Below are 18499 nucleotides of genomic sequence, written 5' to 3' on the forward strand. Positions count from 1 at the left end.
CTGAACTTTTTTATACTTTGGCAAAGTGGGAACTTTGCCAGATTTCTTGGAGGGTTTCTCCCTCTGAGGTCAAGCGTGGTTTCTCACACCATCTTATCAACTGGAGCCTTTCGCCCCCAAAATACAAACAAAATGCTTGTATGATGATCAACAACTTTATTACCGTTCAGGATTGTTTCCAGAATCTAGTTCTCATCCTCTGGCATGGGTGTCTATCAAATCCCGTCTGGACTGGAGCAACTGATGTTGCTGAACTCTGACCCTCATAATATCCTGATCTTCCTCCTTGGACAACTGCTCTCATACATCCAGGTCCTCAGCGACTAGCACATTCCCTTACTGCCTGCTTCAATTGTGCAGAGCACAGGACCCTAGGATGATGGTATTACTCTGTCTAGAGGATTTTGCAGCCCACCCACCACCCAGACTGTTCCAAGAAGCAGATCTGGAGGCCTTTTGTCTGCCCTGCCATGGCCCTGGTTGAAATATGGCCTGACATTCTACATCTGTCCACCACAGTCAGGGGGTTGAGCAGTGGTGTCATCAGCCAGAACCACAGTGGGTAGGCCTTGTCCCCTAGGAACCAGCTTGTAGGGCACCTGGGCCCTCAGACACAGCAGGGACATGAGAGTGCTCCAGGGTGTAGAAACCATGGCAGCTCCCAGGGTACTGGGGACACACCTTCAGGAAGTGGGACTGGTGATTCCAGACAATCTGTATATTAATTGATTGGAAGCACTTCCTATTGATGAACTCCACTGCATTGTCATATCGCCCTCTCAGTGGGACATGACTACAGCTGATGGTGCCCTGTAGCAGGGGAAGACAGCGGTGTTCCTGAATCCTACTGCCTGGGCTGAAGGACTGACCTTGACATGGGGAAATGAGAGGAACTGCTGAGATCTTGTACAGATGGCACTGATCCATTTGTGGGTGGGTGACTGAGAGATCCCGCACAGATCCCCAGTGGCTCCCTGGAAGAAGCCAAACACATCGAGGTACCACACAGTTGTCCCCTTCTCAGACACCAGAAGAGGATGGGCCCATAACTCCTCAGCTCTCAGGGCCCGATCCAGCAGCTGGGACAATTCAGTCACGAGGTCCCGGGGCAAACAGAGGCTGCACTGACATTGCGCCTTGCTCATCCTGAGGAAATAGAACTGAGGGTGAAAGACTCGGGCCTTAATGTCTCAGGACCCTGCAATTGTAACCTCTGCCTGAACTGGAGGCCTTTCACCCTCTGAGGCAGCTGCTGTTCCCACGATTCCTGCTGTTCCCGGGACCACTGCTGTACCTGGGATTGCTGATGTTCTCAGGATCATTGTTATTCCCAGGATTGCTGCTGTTCCTGGGATCACTGTTATTTCCAGGATCACTGGTGTTCCTGGGATCACTGTTATTCCCTGGATCACTGCTGGTATTCCTGCTCCTCCTTCTGAGCAAAGTAACTGCTGTGAGCAGCATCCCACCTCTGTCTGGATCCGTCCGTCTGGCTGGAAATAATCCGTGTTGGGAATGTAAGGAACAGAACAGGTTCCCAGTTTGGAACAGAGTCAGTGCTGCCTTCCCCTGCAGACACCAACTGCACACACTCCCCAGACAATGAGACATGAGGCTCCCTGACAATGAGGGCCACAAATGGTGTTATGGAGTCACTTTGTGATCGGCACCTACTTGGTACAGACTCTCTGCTGGCTCAGTGACAAACACATTGCTGTATATCAGGAGGGCACCATGTGTTCTGAATCCTTCTCATCCCAGCACAGCATCATCCATGAAAGTCATCATTACACCCAGTGACATACAGTGCAATACCCTCAGTGAAGGGCAGATGGAGAGGGAACTGGTTCCAGGCCCCCAGAACCTTGGGAAGTGCTGTCTGTTCTGTATCGATTGTGGCTCATATCCACCTCTGGTAAAGTTGGTGGTGGTTAACTCTGCTTCATCGAGATGTCTATGTGTAGGTCCAATGACATGGTTGCCATGGCAAGTAACCACTTGTGGACCTCAAAGTGTTTCCCACTGCACGTATCTCACATGCACAATGATAGGATTGCAAATGAGATGAAGCTGCATTCTGTAATGCCATGGTTGGTTCTTTTGCCTCTTCAATGTTCTCCTGTTGAGCAGAAGTGAAACCCGTGCTTTTGCCCATCAAAGTGGCACTGTCTCCAAACACCCCTGGCATTGACCCAGGCGCCTTCTATTTGTTGGTCACTTTGAGCAGATGGCAGGTGATGGCAGTGACTGCAGCTCGGGCTGTACCCCATAGCCCCCAGACCTGGCCTAATTGTACAACCCCCCGTCCCCTCCCCGCGAGCCCAGACAGCCCTGTCCCACCCATCCCCATGTGGTCACTTGCCACATAGAACTCGGCCTTGGGTTTTCCTCCTTGCCCCCTGAGCCCCAACATTGATTCTCACCGTGATCCTGTACCATCACAGTGGTGGGCACTGTCAATAACTCCTGCCCTGTAACATTTCCATTCTGCACTACCCCCTCCAGGACAGCTTTCCTCCCTGTCACTATCCTGTTCCCAATTCAGAACATGCTGCTGTCCACATCCCACATGTCAAGTACCCCACTCCCTATCAGTGCAGTGACGCCTTTCCACTCCAGCCTTCCTTCTGCCCCCTGCCAATGTACAGACCCCTAGGACTGACTGCTTTCCACCCACAATTGATTTTGATGGTGATCCCCAGGTAAAGACTGACCAGAGCCCAGCCACTCTCCTTCCAGCTCCCTGACTGACACTGTGTGAGTCCCTTCACTGCTTACAGTGGCCCAATAGGACTGACTGTGGCTCTCTCCCCAGTCTGACACTGACAGGAGACTCAATTGTGAGGGGTCAGACAGGAGATTCTGTGGCTACAGAAACAGGATATTGTGTTGCCTCCCTGGTGTCAGGGTCAAGGATGTCTCTGAGTAGTTGCAGAACATTCTGAAGGGGGAGGATGAACTGCCAGAGGTCATTGTGCCAAAGGGATGGTGTCCGGCAGAATGAGTATAGGGGAGTTAGGTAAGAAGTTAAAAAGCAGGACCTCAAGAGTCGTGAACTCCATGTTACTCCCAGTGCCATGTCTCAGTGAAGATCGAAATAGAACGATAGGCCAGCTGAGGAGCTGGTGCAGAGGGCAGGTTTTCAGTTCTTGGATCATTGCGATCTCTTTTGGGATAGAGGTGACTTGTACCAGAGGGACAGGTTACACTTGAACTAGAGGGGTCCAATATCCTTGTTGAGGAGGTTTGCTAATGTTACCCTGGAGGGTTTAAACTAGTTTGTCAGAGGTGTTGGGACTCTGAATAAGAGAGGGGCCATTGAGAAGTCAGAGCAAAAGACATCAGCCATCAAGAGCAAGTTTACCATTCAGGATAGCCATGGGCACAGGAAAGGGAGGGAAAAGATATTTGATTTAAAGTGCATTTATTTCAACACACAAGGCCTGACTGGTAAGGCAGATGAGCTCAGATTTCTGATTCCTGTATTCCTGATGAAGGGCTTTTGCCCAAAACGTCGATTTTCCTGCTCCTTGGATGCTGTCTGAACTGCTGTGCTTTTCCAGCACCACTCTAATCCAGATGAGCTCAGAGCAAGGATTGGGAACTGGAATATTATAGCCATAACAGAAACATGGCTGAGAGAAGGGCAGAACTGGCAGCTCAGTGTTCCAGGATACAGAATTTATAAGTGTGACAGAAGACAAGTGAGTGAGGAAGGGGAGTTACCCTTTTGATAAGGGAGAACACAACAACAGTACTTCGAGAGGATATTCTTAAGGGGCCTTCAAATTAGGCCATATTGTTAAAACTTAGAAACAATAGGGGTATGGTCACTCTATTGGAACTGTATTATAGACTCCAAATAGCCAGGAGGTAGTAGAGGAGCAGATGTGTAGTGAGATTGCAGGTACCTGTAGGGATATCAGAGTAGTATGATTTGGAGATGTTAATTTCCCCTGTATTGACTGGGCCACCCAAAGCATAAAAGGCCTGGACATGGTGGATCTTTTCAAATGTGTCCAATAAAGTTTCCGAAATCAACATGTAGAGAGCCCCACTCAGGAGGGTGCAACACTGGACCTCCTGTTAGGAAATGAGGGCGGGCAAATGGCTCAAGTATCTGACTGAAAGCACTTTGGGTTCAGTGACCATTACACTCTCAGTTTTAACATAATTATAGGGAAAGATGGGAGAAGTCCACAGGTTAAAGTGCTAATCTGAAGCAAGGCCAATTTTGAGGCCATTACGCAGGATCTAGCCGTGATTGATTGGGTGAGTCTGTTTGAAGGAAAAGGAATGAGTGGTGAATGGGAGGCTTTTAAAAGTGTGATATCAAGAGTCCAGGGACAGTCTATCCTTGTTAGGGTGATGGGAAAAGCTGGCAGATTCAGGGATCCCTGGCTGACAAGGAATGTTGAGGCTCTGGCTAGGAAAAAGAAGAAGGCATACTTTGGGTTTAAGTTATTGGGCACAAGTGAATCCCGAAATGACTGTAAAATGTGTAAGAGCACAGTTAAGAGGGAAATCAGAACAAAAAGAGGATATGAGATGGATTTGGCAGATAAGGTTAAAGATAATCCCAAGAGTTTCCATAGCTATATTAAGAGTAAAAGGATAGCTAGGGAGAGAATAGGTCCCCTCAAATATCAGCATGAACATCTCTGTGTGGAGCCACAGGAGATGTGGGGAAATTTTAATGAATATTTCTCCTCAGTGTTTATTGAGTAGAGATTCATGGATGCTAAGGAGATAAGGGAAACAAGAGGGAATGTTTTGGACCACATACATACTACCAGAGAGGAGGTGTTTGCAGCCTTCCAGCACATTCAGATGGATAAATCCCCTCGGACTGATCAAGTCCATCCTCAGATGTTGTGGGAGGCTAGGGAAGAAATTGCAGAGGCCTTTGCAGAGATTTTTGCTTCATCTTTACCCTCTGGTGTAGTTCTGGAAGACTAGAGGGTGGCTAACGGAGTTCCAATGTTTAAGAAAGGTAACAAAGACAAGCCAGGGAACAACTGGCCAGTGAGCCTGACATCAGTGGTAGGCATGTTTTTGGGGAGGATACTGATGGACAAGATCAACCAACGTTTGGATAGTCAAGGTCTGATTCGGGCTGGCCAGCATGGATTAGTGCACAGGAAGTCATGTCTGACAAATATTTGCAGAGATTTTTTGAAGAGGTAACCAAGAGGATAAATGAGGATAGGGTAATGGATGTTGTCTATCTGGACTTCAGTAAGGCCTTTGGCACGATCCTGCACGGCAGGCTAATTATGAAGGTTAGGTCACATTGGATTCAAAATTGGCTTGATGATAGGAAGCAGCGGGTGATGGTTGAAGGTTGTTTCTCGGACTGGAGGCCTGTGGTATGTTCCAGAGGTTGGTGCTGGGCCCTTTGTTATTTGTTATTTACATAAATGATCCAGTTGTGAATATACAAGACATGAGTAGTAAGTGTGAATGATACAAAATTAGGAGGTATCATTGATAGTGAGGAAGATTATCAAAAATTATAGAGGGATTTTGGTCAGATTGGGAAGTGGGCTGAGGATTGGCAAATGGAATTCAATACCGAGAAATGTGAGGTGTTTCACTTTCTAATGCCAACCTGAGATGGCTCAGTGGTGAGTACTGCTGCCTCACAGCACCAGGGACCCAGGTTCGATTCCCGCCTCGGGCAACTGTCTGTGTGGAGTTTGCACATTCTCCCCATGTCAGAGTGAGTTTCCTCTGGGTGCTCTGCTTTCCTCCCACGGTCCAAAGATGTGCAGGTCAGGTGAATTGGCCATAGTGCTCAAGGATAGGTTAAAAGTGCATTAGTCAGGGGTAAATGTAGAGTAATAGGGAATGGATCTGGGTGGGTGATTCTGCAGAGGATCGATGTGGACTTGCTGGGACGAAGGGCCTGTTTCCACATTGCAAGGATTCTATGAGGTAAATGATAAGGTCCTGCTGAGTGCTGTGGAACAGAGGGACCTAGGAGTACAAGTACATAGTTCGTTGAAAGTGGCGTCAAATTTGACAGGGTGGTGAAGAAGGCATTTAGCTGCTGGCCTTCATTGGTTGAGGTATTGAGTATCAGAGTTGGAACATTATGTTACAGTTCTAAAGGTCATTGGGAGGCTGCACTCGGAGTGTTGTGTACAGTTTTGGTCACCCTGTTGTAGGGACGACACAGTTAAACTGGAAAGAGAGCAAAGAAGATTTACAAGGATGTTGCCAGGACTAGGAGACAGGAGTTATAGGGAGAGGTTGGGCAAGATAGGATTTATTCCTTAGAACGTAATAGAATGAGAGGTGACCTTATTGAGGTGTACAAATTCATAGATGGGATGAATGTAGATAGTCTTTTTCCCAGGGATGGGGGATTGAAAACTAGAGGGCATGTGTTTAAGGGGAGAGGTGAAAGATTGAAGAAGGATCTGAGGGGCAACTTCTTCACAGAGAATGGTGCATTTGTGGAATGGGCTGCCAGAGAAAGTGGTTAAGGCAGGTAGAAAGCAATATTTAAAAAACAGCATTTGGATTGGTACATGGATGGGAAGGTTTTAGAGGGATATGGACGAAATGTGGGCAATTGGAACTAGCTGAGTGGACACCATGGTCAACATGGACCAGTTTGGGCCAAAGGGCAGGTTTCCATGCTGAATTACTCTCTGAGTCTTTGACTGTACTCAGACAGAGCCCCTGACTGTCACTGCCTCAAGGAGATGATTGACTGTGGCCTGGCCTCTGGATTGTGTGCAGACCCTGCCTGAACTGACAGTACTGAGGCTCACTGACTGAGACCAGCCCCCTCCCTACTCCCTGGATTCAATGGAGGTCTACCTGCCCCCATTCATCCCCACAGACATGGCCATTTGGGTGAAAAATGATGCATGTGTTTGACCTGCAGGCAGCTGGTACATTCCGTAGGTGAGAGATTGGTGTAGTGCCATGCCATACAGCAAGATGGCCATCATCCGGACTGATCCTGACTGACAGACATGACCCGCAGCCTGGCTGTGTCTGCACTAAACTGTAAATCAATACAGCAAGGCAGAGAGATTTTAGGGTCGGGATGATGCATCAATGCACTAAAAGGCAAGGCAAGGCAAGAATGCTGAGAGCATCCAGGTAGGTAGGTGTGATGTGAGGGAGCACTAAGAGGTTCAGCTCATTAATAGACAGAATCCTGTCTTGATCCCATGTTTGAACTCTGTTTGAAAATGCCGCAGGTTGCTCCTGACACTGATTAGATTAGATTCTTTACAGAGTGGAAACACGCCCTTCGGCCCAACAAGTCTATCCTGCCCCTCCGAAGAGAAACCCACCCAAACCTATTCCCCTACCCTATATTTTTACCCCTGACTAACACACCTAACACTATGGGTAATTTAGCATGGCCAATTCACCTGAGCTGCACATCTTTGGACTGTGGGAGGAAACCGGAGCACCCGGAGGAAACCCATACAGACGCGGGGAGAATGTGCAAACTCCACACAGACAGGCAGGAATCGAACCCAAGACCCTGGTGCTGTGAGGCAGCAGTGCTAACCACTGAGCCTGGAGAAAGGCCTCACTGGATCTCTCCCAAGACTCTCGGAGATTTCTCACCACAGCCCACATGCTTCAGATCCCTGTAAGATTCCTGAGAGAAAAATTCAGGGTTTTTTCCAGTGAGTTTGATGACTTTGTGGCAACTAACAGCACGTCTGCTGGAATGGATCTTCTGATTTAAATCTTTCTCTAGCCTCTGGCCTCTCTCTCTCTGGGTCAGAAAAGCAGAACTTAATGACAACTACAGCAACTAACTCACCAGGTAACTTACCGAGTCAGTTAGCTTAAGTCACATGATTTCTTGCAAATGCTGTTAAACGAAATGAGTTTCAGGTATTTAATAAAAGCCACTCTTGAAAATTAAAAACCCAAAATTTAGAACCCAAATCTCCAACTAATTCCAACAAAAATATCCAAATCTTCATCACAGAAGTGAAAACTCTGTGGCTGCTGATCCTGCAACGGGGTTTCCAATGAGACATGAGAACATCAATACAAGTTGAAGTAACAATGTCACAGACTTTCCCACTGCACTGACCCCATCCCCTAACTCCCAACACCCACACCCTGACCCACCACTGCCTTAACAGTTTGGGGCTCTTTTTACTGAAGTGAGTCCAGAAATGTTTGGAATGGAGATACCCACCCCAGCAGTGGTCATAAAACTTCAACTCTGAACTTCCAATTTGTAATGAGCAATGCCACTTAAAGACGACCTGTCATATTTTAAAATGTCAAGACATTTTTTTTTGTTGAATAATTTCTGTTCTTATCACAGCAAGTTGTTCATTGTATGTATTGTTTCTGTTTCCAGAGTGGAAGAGAATTCGTGACTGTGAAGGTAAGATTTTAACTTATATTTTAACTGGCAAGAAGGAAAGAAACTCAAAAGCTGACAACTCAAAGCAATGTCCATGTGAAAATCCCATGTGAACATTGTACATCAGGAACAGGAGCAGGAGTGACCCCGAGAGCTTGCCCTGTCATTCATAAAGATGGCGGCTGATCTGATTGTGACCTTAACTCCATTTTCCTGCCAGACACCCACAACCTTCGACTCCCTCATTGATCAAAACCCTATTTAATTCAACTTTGAATATATTCAATGAACTGGGCTCCACTGCTCTGGAAGGGGAGAGAATTCCAAAGATTAATGATCCTGAGACCCAAAATCCCTCCCCATCTCCATGTTAATTGGCAGGGTCCCAACTTTGAAACTCTGTCCCTGGTTCCATATTCCCCCACGATGGGAAACAGCCTCTCAATGTCTACTCTGTCAACACCTTCATCATCTCATACATTTCAATAAGAACCTCTTGTTCCTCTAAACTCCAATGAGTACAGCCCCAGCCTGAAACCTTTCATCACAAGGGAACTGCTTCATTCCAGGCACTGGCCGAGTGAACATTCTCTGACCTGCCCCCACTGTTTCAATAAAGCTTTTTCCCAATGGCCCCTACTTCAGTCTAACCAGGGCCAGATAAATTCCTTTTGATGACATTGGAATTCAGGAAGTTTAATTGGTATTGCATTTCTGCTTCCAATTTTGTGAAAACACATTTCACTCCCCCATGATATTGGAAAATAATGAATGACAGTGGGACTCCCACAAACAGGAGCTTGTTCTCACTGAGGCAGCTGGAGTTATTGTTGTGGTTCTGTTCGCTGAGCTGGGAATTTGTGTTGCAGATGTTTCGTCCCCTGTCTAGATGACATCCTCAGTGTTTGGGAGCCTCCTGTGAAGCGCTTCTGTGACCTTTCCTCCGGCATTTATAGTGATTTGTACCTGCCGCTTCCGGTTGTCAGTTCCAGCTGTCTGCTGCAGTGGCCGGTATATTGGGTCCAGGTCAATGTGCTTATTGATTGAATCTGTGGATGAGTGCCATGCCTCTAGGAATTCCCTGGCTGTTCTCTGTTTGGCTTGTCCTATAATAGTAGTGTTGTCCCAGTCGAACTCATGTTGCTTGTCATCTGCGTGTGTGGCTACTAAGGATAGCTGGTCATGTCATTTCGTGGCTAGTTGGTGTTCATGGATGCGGATCATTAGCTGTCTTCCTGTTTGTCATATGTAGTGTTTTGTGCAGTCCTTGCATGGGACTTTGTACATTGCGTTGGTTTTGCACATGCTGGGTATCGGGTCCTGGTGAGTTGTTGTCTGAGAGTGGCTGTTGGTTTGTGTGCTGTTATGAGTCCTAGTGGTCGCAGTAGTCTGGCTGTTATTTCAGAAATGTTTTTGATGTATGGTAACGTGGCTAGTCCTTTGGGTTGTGGCATGTCCTTGTTCTGTTGACTTTCCCTTAGGCGAATACATTGTATAGGTATTCTTCTTCTTCTTTTTGCAGTTCTGGTGTGCTGCAGTGTGTTGTGGCCCTTTTGAACAGTGTCTTGATGCAACTTCTTTTGTGTGTGTTGGGGTGGTTGCTTTCGTAGTTCAGGACTTGGTCTGTGTGTGTGGCTTTCCTGTATACCTTTGTGGTGAATTCTCCATTCGGTGTTCTCTGTACCATCACGTCTAGGAATGGGAGTTGGTTGTCCTTTTCTTCCTCTCTAGTGAATCAGATTCCTGTGAGTGTGGCAACCGGAAGCGACAGATACAAATCATTATAAATGCCGGAGGAAAGATCACAGAAGCGCTTCACAGGAGGCTCCCAAGCACTGAGGATGTCACCTAGACAGGGGACGAAACGTCTGCAACACAAATTCCCAACTCGGCGAACAGAACCACAACAACGAGCACCCGAGCTACAAATCTTCTCCCAAACTTTGAGCTGGAGCTATATCCCACTGGGTGTAAACTGAGAGAAAGATTCTGAATAAGGCTGGAATAACATAAAAGCAGTGGATTTAGACATTTTATGGAGACATGAGTGAGATGAATTTGAATTATTTATTTTTCAATTCTTTTAAAATTACTTTTTTGCTTGTAGTATTCGGGTCACAATCGAGATCCACATTCATTGCCCACCCAAAATCCATCCCTCCTCACATACATATCCACATGGGCACGCACACAAACATAACCTGTGCTCATAAAAACATCCTTAGCACAAGCACATAACTCCTGCACACACACCATACACACACAACACTCCCAACAAATGTACATCCTGCACCCCACAAACCCATACCTCATCTTCATTCCACACACATCCAAACTCCAACATTCATCCCACATGTATATATAACCCCCAACACACATGCAAACATCCCCGAACAGCCCCCACAAATATACATGCCCCTACACTCACAAAACACCCCAGCACAAGCATATAAGTGCCTCTGCACATATCCTTCCACGCACACCCACACAGCCACCACCTATAGACAGCATTCCCCCCCAACTCACACTCACTCACTCACTGTCTCTGACCCCCAGGGACTGTCTCTAATTCTCTGTGTTTCTCTCCCAGTTTCTGTGAACCTGGATGTGGAAACAACAAATCCCCGGCTCAAGGTTTCTAAGGATCTGAAAAGTTTGAGTTTGATCCGGGACCGGAGGAGTCTCCCTGACACCGGGAAGAGGTTTACATACAGTCATTCTGCCCTAGGATCAAAGGGATTCTCATCGGGGAGACATTACTGGGAGGTGGAGGTGGAGAGGAATCAGTATTGGAGACTGGGAGTAGCCTCAGAGTCTGTGGAGAGGAAGAGACAGGTCAGTCTGATCCCGGAGAATGGATTCTGGACCATTGGACTGTTTAAGGATCAGTTTTATATAAACTCCTCTCCTCAATCCCTTTTCCCGGTTGGTCAGATCCCCAGGAAGGTGGGAGTTTATCTCAGTTATGAATCTGGGACAGTTTCATTTTACAACGCGGACACCAAGTCCCATCTTCACACCTTCCCTGGGAATAAATTCACTGGGAAACTTTATCCTTTCTTCAGGACTGGCTATGTAGACCAGTTTCTGAGGATCTGCTCCAGTTCGGATCTGAAGCAAAAAAGAGGTGTGCCTTCAGGGTTATATCATCCATGACATCACAATGTCCTGACCCTGGGATTAAGGTCAGGGTCAGAGTTCAGAGTTTGTGGGTCTGAAATAGGTTGTCAATAAGTGTGTCATTGACTTTCCAGATTGGACTTCGTAATATCGCAGTTAGACTGTAAATATATCCAATAAATGCTAGAAATTTACAATAAAAAGTATTTCTCTTATGTCTCTCCTTCCATTATTTACTCCCTGCCTCAGTCAAACATCATCCCCACCCCCCAGTCCCATCCTCCATCTCTTCATGTGTTTCCCAGTCCGGAGTTGGAATTTCTCTGTGCTTCCATTTCTCACTCTACGCCCAGAACATAAAATCCTGAGGGAAAACTCCAAACACTGAAGAGTGACAAAGCTGAATTTGCATAGCATCGATGGAGCATGACATACTGGGGTTTCTATTTGAAGAGAAACAATTCAATCCTGTCCAAAACAAGTTATGAGGAGCTCTATAAATTAACAGCAATTTTTTGTCACAGAAAGGCCTCAGACAGTCATTCGTATATTAGAATAAATGCATTTTCTGGTCATATCTGGTGAATATTGCAGTCTGAACTTGGAACCTCCATTTTCACTGTGTAACCCTTTATTGTGAGGTGGTTCAAACTGTGAGTTGGAATCATCAGGTCATTTTCTCAGTAACAGCCAATGACTGGTGGGATACCATAGGGATCAGTGCTTGGAACCCAACCATTCACAATATTTATGAATGAGTCAGATGAGAAAACTAAATATCTCCATGATTTGGAGGTACCAGTGTTGGACTGGGGTGCACAAAGTTAAAAAAAATCATACTCCCACAATCCCACAGTCACACACGCGCCCTCTCACAGACTTATACCCCTTTACACACACACACAGACACTCACACCCCCACCCCGCGCATATATACACACACACACACACACACACACACACACACACACACACACACACACACACACACACACACACCACCCCTCGCACATACACACACACGCAGAAATGTGTGGGGTGAATTTGTACTTGCAGAATTAAATTTTATTTTACTCAAAAGCTGCATGAATCCATGTAAGATTCTGTAAATCCCCTTTTTAGATTAGAATCAGTCTGAACATTGGGGCACAAGCCTCACACAGAGCACCTCACACCTTCAATACATTATCTGGGCCAACATGGCACCTATTGTTAAACTTGAGAATGTAACTTTAAGAAAATTCTGGGATTTACATCTGAAAGAACTGAAACCAACATGGTCATTCTAAAAGATGAGAGAATTAACAAACAATCCAGGCCATTTTCAATATTTAATTTCAGTTACATCACACTGTGAACCTTTGCTATAAATTCTGTGTCCTATGATCTTATACTCCACAACCACCTGATGAAGGAGCAGTACTCTGAAAGCTTTTGCTTCCAAATAAACCTGTTGGACTCGACCCTGGTGTTGTGTGATTTTTACCAAAATATCTCCAGGTTTTCAGATGAGATAAAGCTGGGTGGGTGCGTAAACAGTGAAGAGGTTGCTTAGATATTTCAGTGTAATTTGGAAAAGTTGAGTGAGTGGGTAAATGCATGGCAGATAAAATACAATGTGAACAAATGTGAGGTTATCCACTTTGATAGTGAAAACAGCTTATTAACTGAATAGCGATAGAATGGAAAAATGAGTGGAAAACCAGACCTGGGTGTCCTTGTCCACCAGCTGTTGAATCTAAGCTGGTAGGTGCATCAGAAAGTGAGGACGGTTTCGCAGACTGGGATGGCAGGACTGACAGCTGGAAAGAGATTCAGTTTATGGGAAGGACATTCACTGGAGTTTGGAAGCACTGGTCATTCTCACTGGAATATATATTTTCCGTGAGCCACTCTCTGGAATGTCTGCCATTTACTCAGAGAGTAGTAATGGTATGGAATGCTTTGCCTGCAACGAGAGTAGATTTGCCAAGTTTAAGGGCATTTAAGTTGTCATTGGACAGGCATATGGACGTACACGGAATAGTATAGGTGGGATGGGCTTCAGATTTGTATGACAGGGCGGCACAACATCGAGGGCCGAAGGGCCTGTACTGTACTGTAATGTTCTATGTTCTATGTTCTATATCCTAAACCATGTTTGCTGCTAAATTTCTTTCTGAGACTATTCCAGCCAGCTCCGCTCTCATTCCTTTGTAATTGTCAACATTTAAGTTTCAGACAGTTTCAACCAAACTACCTCCCTCCGAACTGAATACTAAGTTTAACTGTGTCATGGTCAGTATTTCCTTGGAAATCTTTTTCTCAGACATCATTTATTAACCCTGCCTTATTATACAACGTCAGGACCCTGGTTAGATTCACAACATGGAGAAAGTGAGGACTGCAGATGCTGGGAATCAGAGCTTAAAAATGTGTTGCTGAAAAAGCGCAGCAGGTCAGGCAGCATCAAAGGAGCAGGAGAATCAACGTTTCAGGCATAAGCCCTTCTTTAGGAATGAGGAGGGTGTGCCAAGCAGGCTAAGCTAAAAGGTAGGGAGGAGAGACTTGGGGAGAGGCTTTGGGAATGCAATAGGTGGAAGGAGGTTAAGGTGAGGGTGATAGGCCGGAGAGGAGGTGGGGGCGGAGAGGTCGGGAAGAAGATTGCAGGTCAAGAAGGCGGTGCTGAGCCTGAGGGCTGGGACTGAGCAAAGGTGGGGGGAGGGGAAATGAGGAAGCTAGAGAAATCCGTATTCATCCCCTGTGGCTGGAGGGTTCCTAGGCGGAAGATGAGCCGCTCTTCCTCCAGGGTGGTGTTGCCATAGTCTGGTGATGGAGCTGCATGTCCTTGGCGGAGTGGGATGGGGAGTTAAAGTGTTCAGCCACGGGGCAGTTGGTGCGGGTGTCCCAGAGGTGTTCTCTGAAACGTTCTGCAAGTAGGCGGCCTGTCTCCCTAATGTATAAGAGGCCACGTCAGGTGCAGCGGATGCAGTAAATGGTGTGTGTGGAGGTGCAGGTGACTTTCTGATGGATAATGAAGGATCCCTTGGGGCCTTGGAGGGAAGTGAGGGTGGAGGTGTGGGTGCAAGTTTTGCATTTTTTGCGGTTGCAGGGGAAGGTGCTGAGAGTGGAGGTTGGGTTGGTGGGAGGGGATGAATCTGACAAGGGAGTCGCGGAGGAAATGGTCTTTCCGGAATGCTGATAGGGGAGGGGAGGGAAATATATCCCTGATGGTGGGGTCCGTTTGGAGGTGGCGGAAATAACGAGGGATGATCCGATGTATCTGGAGGTTGGTGGGTTGGTAGGTGAGGACCAGTGGGGTTCAGTCCTGGTGGCGATTGGAGTGGCAGGGTTCAAGGGTGAAGGAGCAGGAAGTGGAGGAGATGCGATGGAGAGCATCATCAACCACGTCTGAGGGGAAATTGCGATCTTTGAAGAAGGAGGCCATCTGGGTTGTTCGGTATTGGAACTGGTCCTCCTGGGAGCAGATGCGGCGAAGGCGAAGGAATTGGGAATATGGGATGGCTTTTTTACAGGGGGCAGGGTGGGAAGAGGTGTAATCTAGGTAGCTATGGGAGTCAGTCGGTTTATAGTATACGTCCGTGTTGAGTCGGTTGTCTGAGATAGAAATGGAAAGGTCTAGGAAGGAGAGGGAGGAGTCTGAGATGGTCTAGGTAAATTTGAGGTTGGGATGGAAGGTGTTAGTAAAGTGGATGAACTGTTCAACCTCCTCGTGGGAGCACGAGGTAGCGTCGATACAGTCATCAATGTAGCGGAGGAAAAGGTGGGGTGTGGTGCCAGTGTAGCTGCAGAAGATGGACTGTTCCACATATCCAACGAAGAGGCAGGCATAGCTGGGGCCCATACGGGTGTCCATGGCTACTCCTTTCATTTGGAGGAAGTGGGAGGATTGGAAAGAGAAGTTGTTCAGGGTGAGGACCAGTTCAGTCAGTTGAAGGAGAGTGTCAGTGGAAAGGTACTGGTTGGTTTGGCGGGAAAGGAAGAAGCAGAGGGCTTTGAGGCCTTCGTGATGGGGGATGGAGGTGTATAGGGACTGGACGTCCATGGTGAAGATAAGGCGTTGGGGGCCGGGGAAGCGAAAGTCATGGAAGAGGTGGAGGGCGTGGATGGTGTCCCAAACATAGGTGGGGAGTTCTTGGACTAAGCGGGACAGGACCGATGCAGAAATGAGATCAGTGGTGCAGGAGCAGGCTGAGACAATGGGTCGGCCGGGACAGTCAGGTTTGTGGATTTTGGGCAGGAGGTAGAAATGGGCCGTGTGAGGTTGTGGGACTATGAGGTTGGAGGCGGTGGATGGGAGATCCCCTGAGGTGATGAGGTTATGGATGGTCTGGGAGATGATGGTTTGGTGGTAGGAGGTGGGGTCATGGTCAAAGGGGCAGTAGGAAGAGGTGTCCGTGAGCTGGCGTTTATCCTCAGCAATATAAAGATCGGAATTCACCTGCATCTCCACACACATCATTTACTGCATCCGCTGCACCCAATGTGCCTCCTATACATTGGGGAGACAGGCCGCCTACTTGCTGAACGTTTCAGAGAATACCTCTGGGACACCCGCACCAACCAACCCAACCGCCCCATTCCCAACACCCCTCCCCCAAGTCCCTCCTCCCTACCTTTAAACTTAGCCTGCTTGGCACACCCTCCTCATTCCTGAAGAAGGGTTTATGCCCAAAATGTCAATTCTCCTTCTCCTTTGATGCTGCCTGACCTGCTGCGCTTTTCCAGCAACACATTTTTAGATTCACAACATATTGTTCTGGGAAACTGACCTGAATACACTTTATGGATTCTTCCTCATCTTCCTCTGACAGCCTCACAATCTCAATCGATATGAAGATTAAAGTCACTCATGACCTAAGCACTGCCTTTGTTATAGTCCCTCATTATCTCTTGATTTACTCCCTGTCCCACCATATAGTGACTGTTCGGGGACCCATATGTCCCTCTATAACCTTAAACATCCTTCAGCACTTTCCACAACACTACCGACCTTCGTATCATCAGCAAATTTACGAACCATCCAGGTCGTCCAGGTCATTTATGTAAATGATAAACAACAGGGGACCCAAAACAGATTCTTGTGGTACACTACCAGTAACTGAACTCCCGGATGAACATTTCCGATCAATCACCACAATCACATTAAGTCACCCTCAATCCCATGCCTCTGTATTTTCTGCAATAGCCTACTGTGGGGAACCTTATCAAATGCCTTCCTGAAATCCATATACACCACATCAATCACTTTACCTCAGCCAACTGTTGGGTCACCTTCTCAAAGAACTCAATAACGTTTGTGAGACACAACCTATGCTTCACAAAACTGTGTTGGCTATCCTGAATCATCTTCTTCCTTTCTAGATGATTATAAATCCTATCTTTTATAACCTTTTCCAACACTTTACCCACGACCAAAATAAGTTCACAGGTCTATAATTCCCAGAGTCGTCTCTACTCCCCTTTTGAACAAGGGAACAACATTTGCTATCCTCCAGTCTTCTGGCACTATTCCTGTCGACAATGATGACATAAAGATTAAAGCCAAAGGCTCAGCAATCTCCTCCCTAGCTTCCTAGAAAATCCTAGGATAAATCCCATCTGTCCCAGGGGACTTAGCTATTTTCACACTTTCCAGAATTACTAACAGCTGCTCCATGTGAACGTCAATCTCATCTAGTCTAGTAGTCTGTATCTCAGTATTCTCCTTGACATGTGTGAATACTGACGAGAAATAACCATTTAGCACTTCCCCTTTCTCCTCAGACTCCATGCATAACTTCCCACTGCTATCCTTGATTGGCCCTAATCTTACTCTCATTATTCTTTTATTCCCGATGTACCTTTGGGAAGCCTAGGGCTTTCCTTGATCCTATCTGCCAAAGACTTCTCATGTCCCCTCTTGCCTCTTCTTAGCTCTCTCTTTAGGTCTTTCCTGTCTAACCTGTAACCCTCAAGCACCCTAACTGCACCTTCCCGACTCATCCTAATATAAGCCTGCTTCTTCCTCTTGACAAAAGCTTCAACTTCTTTAGTAAACCATGGCTCCCTCGCATGACCACTTTCCCTGTGCCTAACAGGTACATAATTATCAAGGACACAGTAGCTGTTCCGTGAATAAGCTTCACATTTCAATTGCACCCATTCCCTGCAGTTTCCTTCCCCATCCTATGCATCCTATATACTGCCTAGTTGCAACATAATTGCCTTTCCCCCAGCAATAACTCTTGCCCTGTGGTATATACCTATCCCTTTCCATCACTAAAGAAAACATAACCGAATTGTGGTCACTATCACTGAAGTGTTCACCTACCTCCAAATCTAACACTTGGCCTGGTTCATTACCCAGGACCAAATCCAATGTGACCTTATCCCTTGTTGGCTTGTCAACATACTGTGTCAGGAAACCATCCAACACATTGGAAAAAAATTGACTGATCTAAAGTACTCAAGCTATAGTATTCCCAGTCAATATTTGGAAAGTTAAAGACCCCACAACAACTCTCGCTCCTATCCTGTGTAAGGTCCTTCTGGCAAAGTACAGTAGGACTCCATTTCGTTATCAGGCCCTCCCGGTGCCTCAAGTACATGTAAATATATCCTTGTATCAGTAAGCAATGCCTTGGGTAAATTTGTTCTGCATATGTAAGGTCTGTGTATTAAACTGCTCTCGTGACCATGTGTGCATTTAAGGAATTTTTATGAATTAAGTATATTTTTGAAATAAAAGAAGCATATATCCTGGGTGGGAGAGACAGAATCTGTGGTTGGAGGAGCAACTCTCTCCCTCCTGCAGTTGCTGCTCCTCTGATCACAGCTCTTCACTCCATTCCTTCTCTGAACAACTGTCAGGTTCATTGACAGCTAGTGTTTGTTTCAATAAATGTTACTGAGTGTGGGAATGACTTTCAGGCAGCTTTAGGTCCAGTTTCCAGTGCAAATTGTGGCGTTTGCCTATTTTCCTGCACACCATTACTATCCAAACAATGTGGAGATGCCGGTGTTGGACTTTATCTG

The 18499-nt window shown here is 46.6% G+C and overlaps 1 protein-coding gene across 1 annotated transcript in view; it reads left to right on the forward strand.

Moving 5' to 3' along the window:
- LOC132832944 (butyrophilin subfamily 3 member A1-like) overlaps positions 1 to 11518 on the forward strand; it is a 72710-nt gene extending 61192 nt beyond the window's left edge. The window contains exons 6-7 of the mRNA XM_060851188.1: positions 8357 to 8383; positions 10953 to 11518. Coding sequence (XP_060707171.1) covers positions 8357 to 8383; positions 10953 to 11518 — 593 coding nt within the window. The remainder of the gene's footprint in view (positions 1 to 8356; positions 8384 to 10952) is intronic.
- Positions 11519 to 18499: the final 6981 nt, after the last annotated feature.

The sequence above is a fragment of the Hemiscyllium ocellatum genome, chromosome 35 (assembly GCF_020745735.1).
Source record: "Hemiscyllium ocellatum isolate sHemOce1 chromosome 35, sHemOce1.pat.X.cur, whole genome shotgun sequence".
In the NCBI taxonomy this organism is placed as follows: domain Eukaryota; kingdom Metazoa; phylum Chordata; class Chondrichthyes; order Orectolobiformes; family Hemiscylliidae; genus Hemiscyllium; species Hemiscyllium ocellatum.